This window comes from Aquila chrysaetos, chromosome 7 (assembly GCF_900496995.4).
Source record: "Aquila chrysaetos chrysaetos chromosome 7, bAquChr1.4, whole genome shotgun sequence".
Lineage (NCBI taxonomy): Eukaryota > Metazoa > Chordata > Aves > Accipitriformes > Accipitridae > Aquila > Aquila chrysaetos.
In genome coordinates, this window is record NC_044010.1 from 29533071 (window position 1) to 29547374 (window position 14304).

General features: G+C 37.8%; 1 protein-coding gene across 5 annotated transcripts in view; it reads left to right on the forward strand.

The window, feature by feature from the left end:
- MAP3K7CL (MAP3K7 C-terminal like) overlaps positions 1-14304 on the forward strand; it is a 31265-nt gene that overhangs the window by 15091 nt on the left and 1870 nt on the right. For 4 of the 5 annotated variants that reach the window (XM_030021057.2, XM_030021060.2, XM_030021059.2 and 1 more), the window contains one exon: positions 6616-6731. In XM_030021057.2, the coding sequence (XP_029876917.1) occupies positions 6616-6731 (116 nt within the window). Of the gene's footprint in view, positions 1-2341; positions 2406-6615; positions 6732-14304 lie in introns of those variants that run through there. The other variant, XM_030021061.2, reaches the window with a different exon arrangement.

The following is a 14304-nucleotide window of genomic DNA, read 5'->3' on the forward strand; positions in this document are numbered from 1 at the left end:
TTACCTAGTGTTCCCACTTTTCCTACCACGATCCTACCATACCTACTCCCTGGACACTGGTATCCGATGGCAGGGCAAAGTTCAGTGCAGCCTCCCCCTGACAGAGTAATAAACCCTGCTGTTCAAGCACTGGCGCCAACTTTACAGAGGTAAAGGTAGGATTGGCTGGAGAAAAGGTATTTCTAGGAGACTAACTGCAAATAGCTAGTTCTCTATAAGGACTTTTACTAGAGGATGATCCTAGTTGAAAGTTACAGGTTCTTTCTGAAGAATAGAAATGATCAGTCTAGTGTTCTGATCTACTAGCTAGGTTCAGACCAAAAATTTTGTGTTTTCCAATACGTTTTTGAATGTTACCTTTTTCTCCTACTCTGAGAGGAAGAAATTCCAAGAAGCAATTTGTAAGAAAATAATATCAGTTCTCTAACTTAAAAGTTTTGCTTTTGTTGGGGGTTTTTTTTGGTTTTTTTTTTACTTAAAAAAAAAAAAATTAATGTATGGTCAACTAGACACAAAAGCCCTGCATATAAGAACAGAGCAGTTTAAGCCATATGCAGCAACAGCCTAGTCTCTTTTGCAGCTTTAATATAAAAAAAAAACTACAAAGAAGTTCCTGATATTCTACCAGTGAAACAAAGCTTATATTGGTAAACTTCTTTTTTTCAATTCCTTTTGTTTGCAGTATTGGAAATTATTTGCTTCCCACTGATGAACAACACGTTGAATGAGGAAAAAGCACTTATTTGGGCTTCAGTGTCATTTCCCCGCCGGCCTTGTGTGAGCAATGTGGTGGGTAGTGCAGCGAGGGTAGGCTTGCTACATTTCTAGGTTTGTTATTGGGAAACATTAACCTTTGCCTTATGTAAAAGCTGGACTGGGCCTTGGAAGGCCCTTCCTTCATTAGCTGCATAGTAGGTGGTGGCCCCTCTGACAGACACTCTACTACGGGTTATCTGCTATATTTAGGCACCTACATCAGCATCTAAGGCCTTCTTGTTTAGGTCACTGAATATAGAGGAAGGTATCTAGTGTTAAGTACCCGCTTTACTATACTCTGTGTGCTGTCTGTCCTGTTCCAGCATTTCGTGTGACTTGCTCAGTTCGTCTCCCTCTTCTCCATCAAATTCTTTGCTCCAGCTGGGAGTTTGATCCTGAAGAGGGAAGAACACAAGTCACATACAGATGCACATGGTGTCCTGTAATTCTTTATCATCACTTCTCATGAAACCGTGAGCTTGAGAGAGGCATTTATGTCATATTTGTACTATGAATCTGTTGAGATCAATGGAATTAGATGACTGTTAAATTGCTGCAAGAGAGAAAAGGCTCGAACCATTTATAATATCATTTTTTTAAGTCAAGAGGTAGTTTTTCATGCTTTAGTGGGAAATGTCTATACAAAAAAGCAATGAAAATATTATGAAAGGGACAGTTTGTTATGTCTGATACAAGCATTTAGCAGAAACCTTGTTAACTCTGGAACTTTAAGAATGGAACTATTGCTTCTGCTGACTGCCAAGGCTCTTGTTAGACACATACAAATTATTTTAGAAAGTTTAAAAGTATACTGTGTTTTTAAAGGGTATACTCTATTTTTTTAATATGTATTAAATTCCAAGAGAATTCATAGAGTACTGTGGTACCCTATAATTAGATTTGATTGCTTATGAACTTGATAAGTCTCCTGTAATGCTGCTGTGATAACTATGATCTTATATTAGATTATGTAAGACATGGATGTTTACAAGTCAGAGCATCATACTAAGGTTAGGAAAGAATGGAAAAATCTCTCAGGAAAGGAGAGCAAAACTCTCAGTTGCTCTCATCCAGTTGACTTGAATTGTTTGGAGGAAAGAGAACTGCTTACTTTCATAGTAAAACTAGACTAAACTAGATATATCCTAGACTAGATATATCCTAGGCTAGATATCTGGAACTGGTTGAAAAGTTCCAGTTGCTCTACAAAAAGTAGCTGCAATGTGCAGATATCACTCTTGCTTGGAATAATGTGGTTTCTTCCATCATGGAAGTGTACACAAGGCCATATAGTGAACATAGGCCATGTGCAAAATATTGGCACTGAACTTTCTGGTTTTCCAGAATAGTTTAGCTAAAAATTACCAAATTTACAGAAAGTGAGACACCACTCTTTACTTAGACCAGTGCTAAAGACTGCCTTCCAGACAAGTCCACATGCTCACTGGCAAAAGTGCATGATGCAATTTTTTCTTCAAACTTCAACCTTTTCAGGAGAAAGTTTTAATTTTTTTTCACAGTAGAACCAAAAAGTAAATGGAAACAAATGAAGGTGAATTAAAAAATAAACTGTTTTGAAGTTTTTGAACACTTGGGTGACGCTATCAACTATACAACTTTTGTGGATATGGAATGCTGATATTCATATGGTAAGGCAAAACACACTTTGACATGTGAGTGAAGCAAAAAAATTACTGAAAACTGTCCTTTTGTGTGCCCCAGTAAAGATTTTAATTAGAACAGCTCCTTCAACCTATCTTAAAAAACAGGCAGAACAGCTCAGCTTTCTATTTCTTCATGAACTGCCTTTGCGTATCATCTTCCAACATGTATCATATCTGGATTCCAAACAAAAAATCTAAATAAACAGTGCATATGTCTTGTAAAGATGTACATACATATATGCAGCTACAGAATAGCCTATAACAGGAACTCTTCATGTCTACTTGCTGGATTCTGTTTGTCAATGTCCCAGTGAGTTAGTCAACAAAATACAAGGAAAAATCAGACCTTGTTGAAAATCAGGCATAGTAGGATAAACCACTAGTATGGCTGAAAGCTGTAGCTTTTGTACTAGCTTTGTGAACAAAATCAGAGATGCTGTGTGCGCATATTTTGCCAGCACAGGAAAATGAGGGTGGATGACACTGAATCCTGAAATAAGCAAGATTAAAAGTAGCAACTGTTGCCATTAAATATAACTTTCTTTGTCAGGTATGGTTTTTGCTTATGTAGCAGCTATGCTTTTATATATACTAATTTATGGACGGGCAAGATACTTCATGAAGTAACAAGCTCGGGCTGTCCTAAGGAGAAATTAAAGTATGGCTGTTGGCTTCTGAGTGAAAAAAATATATACTTTGTTGAACTTTATTAAGGTCTGTTGTAATTAGTCACCTGGGTAAACTAGCGAACTCGTACCAAAAAAATAGGATACAGACTTCATGGTTGAAAAGCGCTTTCTACTGGGAATTCTAGTTCTTTTTCTCTGCCACGGGAATGCCATCAGGGTAGCATCTGCAACACTTCCCATGGCCTGGCCACAGGCATTCAAAAAAGTCATTCCAGGTGGAATGGGGAGCAGAGAAAGTCTGCTTGAATAAGCTAGGGAAAATGGAAATTTTATCTAGGATGGCTTAGAGGAATGCAGCTTTACCGAGACATAGGTCTTAGAAAGTATATGACAGCCCTCTATAAGTACATCTCGGGTAAAACAGGTAGGACAAAGAACCACCATTTGAATGAAAGGTAGTGCTGGCACAATAAAAGACTTAGAAACCTGTCTTCAACAAAACCAAACTGGAAGTGATAAAAATGTTTCTAATCCTTGTTGAGGCTCTGGACCAGTCTTACAACTGAGGCAGGGGACTTCAGTTTTTCTAAGACAGAACTGGGCAAGCCTGTGAATTGTAGGATTTGCTTCTGACAATAGGGGACTGGACTCTCTGAATTTGCATGTTCCTCCTATTCCCATTTAGATGAGTATGGGCTAGTCCAGTAACTGTTACTATTCTGTTATTGTTTTCTTTTCTGCAGAATATGTTAATACTGTAAATGTCTGCTGGCTAGTTGGAGTTACCCCTTTGGAACAAGCAAGTTTTGCCTGTGTTGCTGCATTTGTTTTTCAGGAGTTTGCCCTGCCATCTTCTGAAAATGCTTCTCTTGGTGGGAACAGATGTATCATTAATTCTTTGCACTCTTGTTTATGTTAAAAAAGTAGGCTGTTAGACATGGATAAAATAATTTCTCTGTGCTTTTGTGTTGGCTTGCATTTTCTGGTGGGCAGCAAAGAACTGACCAGACTTGTATCTCTCCATTTTTTTCTTGTGATTGCAGCAGAGGTGTTTGTTAAATAATGAATGCATAAGCCTGTTTCATGTCCTACTGGCCAGAAATTACTCATGGACATTGTAGGTACTATCTCCAAAACCTTTCTTAGAAATTTCAAAATTACAAAAGAGCAAACCAAATTGTCCGGTCATCTAGTCATATAAAAACATAATCCAATTTACATTTTAAAGTAAAAAGACACTCAAAATTTTAAAAGTTCTTGATATAGTGCTTGATAGCATCAGACAAGATTGAAAAGAATTGTATGAACAGAATATTAGTAAACTGAATGTATCTTTTGTTGTCAGTTTATTTTGAGTGATAAAATATCAGTGTAAGAAAAAAGGACACTGAAGAGGAAACAATGATAGGAAGGGGTTTGAAAGTCAGCAACTGGTTCTAAGTGGGAATTAGATACTAAGTCTCAGCATAACTACATAATTTTTAGCTCTCTATATATATCTTTTGAGTGGGAAGCTGGAATATAGAAACTGAATGCTGCTTTAATTTTTAAACTGGTTTAAACCAGCTAGATTTGCGGAAACTAAGTTGGAAGCAAAAGCAAAGGTTTTTTTTCTTTTGAAGTATCACTGTTTGGGGACTTTCCCCTGGGTACTGTTCAAAATTGTTTTATTGTGACGCATTTGTTGTTTGCTGATCTCTGGTAGATACCAGAGATGCTACTTTGGCTCACCCTTGCATTCTTGGATTAGAGCACTGAGACTTCTATATTCTGTCTTGTTAAATTTATGCTTATTATTTCGGTGGCTATATGAATGGTCCTATTGCTCATCCACAATGAAATGTAATTAAAAGCCCTTTCCTAGGGACCAGATTCATCGAGTAATGGACTGCCCTTTCCCTGGGTTTCCAAATTCTCCAGGCTCAGAGAGAATGAAACAACGTGCTATGAAGCATTCTGCCACAGCATTTTTACTTTTAGAACATGGAAAATGAGTGTCTGTGTTAAAATTTCAGTGAAGAACCACATACCGTCTAAGTACTTGCAAGGTCCATACATTAGTTATATCTGTTCATTGGGGTATATCTGAAGCCAACTCACCCGGCCTCCTGGATAAAAATATTTTTAATTTTTGTCTCTGAATATGTTTAGTAAAATTTAAATTTCCAGTTTAGCTAAAACAAAGGTTTACAAGATCATAAATAGGAAAAGTCTGAAGACTTGTGCTTTTCTTTTCCTAACAATGACTTTGAAGGAATATTATGCTACAGAGAAGAGTCAAAGTAGGACAAGAAATAAAAAATAATCTACTTATATTGTGAAAAGCAATTAGATGTTCTTTAACGGGACAGTAAAGGAACTATTTTAAGTGCTTCCTTTTGCTTCAAACAGGTGGTTCAAGCATGCTATTTGGAGTTCATTTACAGTCAATTGCTTCATGGCTAATAACTTAAAAATACTACACTTCCTGAAAGTGTTATAGCCAAAATGTGACACTCAAGCCTGAAGTCTGAATTAAATTGCATTCTTTTTAAGGAACAAAAAGCACTGACATTTACCCAAACTGTATTTTCAAGATCTTGGTTGAAATTTATAGGAGGAGTCCCAGGACAGAGTGGTTTTATTTGACGTATTTATTACCTCCAGTGTGCATTGAAAAAAATTAAAATCTTGCTGCAATAATGACGGTATTTAGCTTAGGAGGTACAGTGCTTTTGCCTTCACTGTGTCTTTTTTATCTGTTTGGGTTTTTTTAATGGTTGTCATCCTTATACTCTCAATCTCACCTGCACTTCTCATGGAAATTTGAAACACTTTGCAAATATAGCTGATTTAACTGTCATACCATTTCTGCTAACTAAGTATATCCCCTTCTTCTACAGTAAACAGAGATGCAGAGAAACTGGGTATGATCTTGAGCAAACTACTTACAGCTTGAGGCATTGCTGGGATAGAACCCATTGTGAAATCTTGGCTGCGCTGGAGACAGCAGTATAACTCCTGTTGAGTCCAGCAGAATCAGCCCCAGTGTCCCAGTTCATGGTCCTGCCCCATTTAGTAATAAACTGGAATAAGCATTGCATCTATGAAAAAAAGAGTGCTTAGTCAATAGCTTTCCATGTCTTTTCTTCTCATCTTGCAGAATTGGAGAATGAGAGCTTGTTTGCACTCAGATTACCCTTCTGCTTAGTGCTGCAGTTCCTGCAGTGAAAACACGCTCATGTATTTTATGGGTCTGACCAGTGCATCAACTTTAGCATTCTTATATCACTATAGCTGAAAAAGAGGGAGGTAAGGGAGAAATCTTTTTTTGAACAGTCTTTAGGCATACTTTGCAAAGTTGACAAGGAAAGTTCTGAAAATCCTTACAAGGTTTGAAGGTCTATGCAGGTTCTTATGCAGCAAAGTGATTTTCTCCCTTCCATGAAAGGCCATCACTAGGAATATTTGGCTGTATCCTGCAGTTGGGGAGGGGAATCTTTACATATTCTTACAGGAATTATGATAAATATTGTATCATTCAAAAGCAGTATATGTATTTTTTTTTTCTTATTATTTTCTTAAAGCCACTGCCTCCTTGTCATGACTCTAAGGAATCTATGCAGGTGTACAAACAGCACTGCAAAATAGCAGAAGAGTACCATGAGGTCAAGAAAGAAATTGCTCTGCTGGAAGAAAGAAAGTGAGTAATTTTCCTGAAGTATTTACTGTTGTCTACTCTCTTTGTAAAATCCTGTTTTAAACATGAGGGTTTCACATGATATTTTCTGACCTTATACTGTCTACCTGACAGTCACAGTACAGCACAACAGTTAGGCCATTGGTCCATAGGATCAACTGGGGCCATTAAGGACACAGAGTTGTCATAGTTCAGGGCCGTCAGTTACACAGATGTCCCTTAAAACCTTCATTGACAGCCTCCAGGTCACATAACAATCTAGTTCAGCTGGTGCGAGTCCCCTTTTTAGTTTTAGGAAATTTTTTTCCATTTAACTTTACACGTTTTAATGAAGAACATAATTAGGTTAGGTTTAGAGTTAGGTTTAGAGTACTTGACAATATTAGTAAACATTTTTTCTGTGAGGTGCATTGACATTTTAGGTGTTCATATCCAAAGTGCATAAGCTGGAGACTTTTTTTCTTGTCTATACTCACACCCCTGTCATCTTTGCATGACTGTTAAATGGCAAAGTGCACTCCGTGACTCTTGGTCCCTTTCCACAGAAACTTACTTACTGCTAAGTAAACTTTCTCTTTCAAATGCTTTTTTATTTTTGCATTCACACTGAAGGTGACTTCAAGCAGTGTTGCCTTCCTCAGGGAGTTACCTCAAGTGTCGATCTCTGAGACTTCTTGTGAAAATGAAGACCACACCATCATTCTTCCAGATCCTGCTTGAACAGAAACATTTGTAATATAGCAACAGGGGTAAAAAGAGCTCTGTTGCAGAGTGGGCTCTGAGTAGAAGGTGGACCGCTGTATCTGTTTCATAGCAGTCTTCACACAGCTGACCATGCAGTTCAGCCAACTTTGCATCCATGGGAGTCTTCAGCTGCAGAAGCAAAGTGATGGGAGGGAAACTGGTGAAATCCCGTAGTCTTACAAGATAGCCAAAGATCTCCTTGAATCCAGACTATGCAGGGTAAGAAAGTAACACTTGTCTTTATCAGGATTGATGGCTACAGGCACAATATAGTTAGTTGTTGCCTAAAGTGTTGGAACTAGTTGAGGTTTCCCACTACAAATCCCCTTCCAGTGTAAGACCTGCATAGCACTCAGTTGCTGACAGACTGGTGCAAAAGTTAAAAAAGAGGGCAAAATAACCACAAGAGATTAACACTACATTGTCCCAGTGTTTGCATTTGATTTATCATTAATTAAACTTGGCCAATCAAAAGTAATTTGTGTTTTTAAAAAGATGTAGAGAAGGTAATTAATTCAAATAATTTTGCAATGATTTGTCAAATTTGATTGCTTACATGTGTATTTAGCAACCAAGTGAATTCAGTGGAAACCATGTGTGTTTATCTTCTCTGAAAATCCAGATGGAATATAAAATATTAAATGGTTGTTTAAGTACTTAACTTTAGACGCATAAATTCAAAAGGTAGCCTTAGATCATTTGGTTTGTAGAGTCTACTAATATAAATGCATTATTTTTACTGACACATCCCTGAATCAGTTATGCACATTTAAAAAGTAAACTTGGAGCCCTTGAAAACTAGACTTGTGTACATATTTTTGCATTTGCTAGAATGAAAGAAAAAGCCATTTTGTTTACCTATGGAGTCTGTGGTACTAGCTGAATTAGAAATATTTTGCTCCTTGGGAATGGCAGTTAAATGCACAAAATTGTTTACCTGAGCTCAAAACTATCCTGATCAACCTCTGAGCCCAAAAGTCAGGCTCTCAGCAGTGGTTATCCTGGATGAATTAAGGGGCTTCAGGCTGGCATTTTCCTTCATTCCACCAGTGGATGTCAACAGTGGAACAATGTGAGGAAGCTTCCACCACTGCTACCATTGCTGAACCTGTTCTGTGGATAGAAGATTTAATGCCCCAGTAAATATATGTTAAAACAAGAGTGGCTGAATAAGGCAGCATATAGAATGATATTGTGATTCTTATGTGCCTTCTAATTCCATATTTGTGGCCTAGATATTCACATGCTGTGTAGCTGTGAAATGCCTAAACATGACAAATATCAGTGCAGCACCTTTCACCACCTTTCAAATCTCTTAATCTGAAAAAGTGATCCTACAAGCACTGGGATTGAAGATGCTTTATTTCCTGCAGCTTGGTGCACTGTAGTTATTTGATTTTGATGTTTAAAAAGCTGCAAGTGCCAACAGAAGCTTTTTTTTTCTCCAGACGGGAACTATTTATGACTCCATCCTCCAGGTAGCTTCTCCATTTTTTAGTATTTTGGAGGAGGTCTCATGATACTGCCTTTCACCTTTGGGTAGCAGCCTGTTTTTATAAAACCTTCCAGAAACTAATTGGGACCTCTTCAGTGCATGAAGTTTGGTTGAAATTGGAGGGTGGATTAAAAAGTTATTAGGACACATATACCTGTACCCTCATGTAAGCGTACACAACCTGAACACATTAACCTTGATTTTTATATAAAACTAGATAGAAAGGGAGTATAAGTGTGGAGGTGAAGGAGTAAGCAAGAAATAAGAGAGTTTTGGTCTAGTGATCACTGATTTATATCTAAAAATGTTCTCAACAGTTACAGTTTGAAAGTTAAAGGAAGTTTATGGGGTAGCATATACTGAATGAAGAGGAGTGTATTATAATGGCCAGTGTGGCATGCATGTTGAATATTCCATTCTCAGAAGGGGAGGATGCTTTGACTTTTCTAAAAAGTCTGATGAGATGTACAGATTTTAGCCTCAAAAGCAGTTACAATCAAATTGAAAAGATGGAGTTTGCAGCTTTCTGAAATTTGCCCCTGTTGCAGGTGTCTTCATCTTCTTCTACATTTGAATTTGAATGTAAGGAAGTAAAGATTCACAATCGCCTAATACACCTACTATCTATTGTCAGTTTCTTTTAAATATTGTTTTTATAAAATGGACAAAGATAGAGTTTCATCCCTTGTAATGGGAACAAACAATTTGTGCAGTGTTCTTCAACGTACATTTTTACCAAAGGCAACCAGAAGTGCTGTTGGATGGTACCCCTGCCAGTGCTCTGAAATTCCTCTCCACAGATCAACTCACCGGTGGAATTAAAATGTCAAGTCTCACCTCACAGTGTGTGCACCTGTGGTGCCTACTGGTAGTACACTCTGCACACAGAATACTGAAGACAATGATTGTCAGGAAAAGAGCAGAAAATGAATTGAGCAAATATTTTTGATTTGTTGGTCAGAAGGAAGAAATAATGTTAAGTTAACCTGACATAAATGACTGTACAGGTATTGGAGCTTTTTAGTAAATCAAAAATTGGAATAGTGTTCACTCTACTTTAAATTTTTGTTCCAACCTCCAAAGTTCAGTGTAACCTTTTATACATGAAATAATACATGCAAGTATATTTCTAAAGGAGGCATCTTTAAGAAATAGAAAGTTGAATAACATTCTTTTAAAATAGTCAAAAACATTTACTCTTTTGCAACTTTTCAAAGGCTTTTGATTCTGCTTATCTTGACTTGTCTCTCACTGTAGTGTGAGGATCAAGTACGGCCGAAGTATAGAAAGGCAGTGGTGTAACGACGAGGGTTGCTTTTCATCAAGGCAAGAGCACAGCTTATTTGCTCCTTTCTGTTGTATGCAATCTAGATGGCAAGAGAATATGCTAGGCTGGGAGTGCGAGAGAAGGCAACAACTATTTCACAGGAAAATGGGAAATGTGGGAGAGAAACCGAGGTTGCAGGTTCAAAAAAGGGAAAATCAAAGGACAAAACAAATAAAGGGAGAAGAAGTTATTCAGGAAAAAGACAAACAAAAGGAAGGAAGAGATTGAAAGAATTTAAAAGAACGTTGTGTAGATTTTTTTGCTAATATAAATAATCATAGCTTGCTTTGCTGTCTTCACTCAAACTCTTCCCATTTATGCCAGCAATATCTAGTACAAGGGACAAAATCACTCTGGAATGGAAGACAGGATTGAAAAGGAAGAAAAGGGTGTGGAAGCGAGAACACACCACATTTAGGTCACAGAATGTAATTTAATTTATGTTCCAGAAACACACATGTATTTCCATAACAGATGTTTTTGGGTATCTAAGTTTGGGTGAAAGGGATGGGATGGCTGGTTATTTTGAGCACTTGTTATATTGCTATTACTAGATAATGACCCTGGATTATGTAGTTAAATATTAGAGTTGCCATGGTTGCTAGCTATATCTTATATTCTTAGCACTGGCTGGTTTTCTCTTTTTCCTCCCCCAGACAATTCTAATATAACTCTCCAGAAAATATCATTTGATCACCACCTGGTTTAGGATCACTAATTTTCTTTGCCATGGATATGATTTCTTTTCCTCCTTTTACACATATTACAGTAGATGTGCAGTGGAGATATCTGCTTAATTTTGTGGGATCCTTCTGTATGCTTTAGCATGCTCTTGTGACCAAAGGACTGTTTCTAAGGTCTCAAGTCCAGATGGTTTCTCCAGGTACACTATTTCTGGAGTGTCTTTTACGACACTGTTGAGACAAGCAGTCTTCAGACTTTCAGGTACTGCAGAAGAAGATTGGTGTAAACCATAAAGGCAACCTTTTATCTTAATAATTTTCCCATTCCAGACCTGATTTTTCATCATCTCACGTGTATCCAAAATACACGTTACTTGCCAAATAGTGGAATTTACAGCTTTTCTAATACAAAGAGAAACCTCAACTTGCCCTATTGCAGTGATGAATATTTATGGACCTTTTATGTGCTGGCATCCGAGACATATTTTCATTTACATTAAAACAGGCTGTCTCATTTTTTTAAAAATTAATTAGTAGACTTTGGACACGCAAGTTCAGTCTCCTCAGACAGCAATTACCTTACACGGTCTCATGATTCCTCCTGATGTGAAAGCCATGTCAGCTATGGGAAGAGTAAATGACCTTATGGCCACCAGAATACACAGATACATGTTAGCTGGGAAGAAATGGGTAGTACCACAGATGCATGATCCTGAATACGTTGTTCGCAACAGGAGAAGGTAAAGTCTGCCTCTTTGCACTGTGGAAGCTGTTTTCCTTGAGTCCACTCCATCTCCAAATACACTTAATCTCCAGATAGTTTATCTATCTGCTTCGTCTGTCACTTTTCTTGGTATCTATTCATTGTGACTGTTACTATAAAGGATCTCTGTTATCTGCATGGTCAGTCATTAAGGCCAGGACAAGAGAAATAATTTCCCTAAGACCATACTGGGTTTTTCTTCTGCTCTGGTGTGGCTTGTGGTTTATTGGTTTATGATGCAAATCGCACTTGACTTCCCTTCCCACCCAAACCCATCCCCAAAAAAGAACACTTAAAGTGTACATTACAGATTGTCTCAAAGCTCCAAGTAACTCAGCACCATTTTAGAAAATACCTTATCAATGCTGTTAATATTTAAACTCAGGGTAACCATTAACAGAAAACACAGATTAAACAGTGCTAGATGTATTTATTAGGCATCCATAACAAAGGCTAGATGGTGCAAGAGCTTAGTATGGTGTTCTTTAACCTCTGGAAGCTAAGTTCAAATCCTGGATTAGATCAGAAGCAAATGTTAGTTAGTGTCCTCATCCTTTTGTGAGCTTCATAAACCACACCATTCATAACATTTAGCAATTCCCTGGTACTCTAATTTTAGATCTCTGGCAGGCTGGCAGTATTTGCCTGAAACATCACCCTACCCTGTAAACAGGTGTTGATCCTGATGGGAAGGGAATAAGTAGGTTCTGCTGACTCAGAAGTGGGCAATTTTACTCCCTCAGTCCAAGGAAACTGTTTTCTGTGAGGGAGGCCCTAGAATGTGGACTACAGCAATGAGTATATTTTGATTTTAATGCATTTATATTTTGTTTAATAGCAAAGCTAAATCCCAGGGGAAAAAGAGTTATCTGTGTTGCTTGAGTATTACTGGAGAGCAGGACGAAAGCCATGCCTGCACATAGCCTCATCTTACCAAATCAGGACTGACATTCATTAATAGAGCTGTCTGAGTTTGCACACTGTGCCACTCCTGGCTCAAGTCCAAATAGAGTAGTTAGTACCTTTCCTTTACACTTACTAAAAGTCCCTGTGGAAAAGGTATACCTGCTTTTAAGATGCTGATTACTGATTAGTGTGTTCACTGTATCTCCCTTTAAGAACCTTGTTAAGTGTAAGAAAAGTATGGAAGAATGATTCTGAATTAATTTGTTTGGAACACTTCTGAGTAACAGCCTGTAATTTGAAAGAGCTTAATTTAATCCTTCAGTCCGGCATTGCACCAGTAGAATAATTGCAAAGAAATATTGCTGAAGCTCTCTTTTGGTCCCAAGAGACAAAATTCTTCTAGAGGAAGCCCTAAGAGACTGAAGTGATTAAGGCTGCTGGACTTGTAAAATCTCATTGTCTCTAAATGCGTTTCTCACCCTTTAAAGCATACATGCAATTACTCCTTCATGGCCTATAGTCCCATTAATAGGAGCTGGAATATCAAACTGTCTAGCAAGATCAGTTCATTTTGGCCAGTTTGAAAATTGGTTGATCTAGCATGGCCCAAGCAAAGAGAAATGAACTTGTTAATGGCTTGCTGCTTTTAAAATTGTTACAACTCTGTTGTGCCAAATGTTAATAGAATTCTGCTGAACAAAAATATGCTCTTGATATTTTCTCTTGAAGAGCTGATTGAATATAACCTTTCACCTGGTGAAAGGGAAGAGAAGAGGCTTTGCTGCAGCATAGCTGCTATGCATTACCTCAGTGGTATAAAACAAAGGCAACATATTTAGCTACAGGAGGGTTTCTATATACTTCAACTTCTGGATGATTTAAAATTGCTGTAAAGGCTGCTAACTCTTCCCTTCTTTTTTTCTGTATGGGAAACACAGTTGGAAGAAATGAGTATGCTGGGGGTCTCTTCTAACTTGTGTCTCCTTGAACTGCAGTAACTGCGACCATAAACAGTCAGCTAAACCACGGGCAAACTGCTATCACTGAAAGCTGTAGTAAAGACAGAGGAAGATCAAACCAATCCTAAAAGAAGGACACATAGAAGTGTTTTTCAAAACCCAGGTGCTTACAGCTTTGCTGCTGTAAGTGGTCGTTTTGCAGCTATAAGTAATGTAAGTGATCAGCAAATACTGAAATGTTATCGTTTCATGGAGACTCTGACCTGTGGCGATAGAGTTACTGATCTGTAGGAATTTCCTGTCTGAAAGCACTGGTCTAGCTTGTCAAGAGGGCTCCTTTAAAGACTGCAGCAAAAGCTATCCGCTTTGAAGGCATTACATCTTCCCACTGATGATCTACAAGCATTGTTTTGACATGACTGAGAAATAAAGTCACAGGGCTATGAACAGTTAAAGATTAACTAATCTCTGAGATAGAATGATCAGAAGAACTAAGAACCTTTTAGAAGAGACTTCCTGTAGCAGGGGTGAATAAGTGATTTGACTTAAAGGGGGAAAAAAGCAGAGGCCAGGCTAGCCTGCTGGGTAGCTAAGTGGAGAGCGATTAGATACCCTGTGAGTTACTCATGCCTTCAGTGTGTTTTGTTTTAGGAGCTCTTTTATCTTAACTTGTGCTGACGTAATTTCAGTTGATACTAT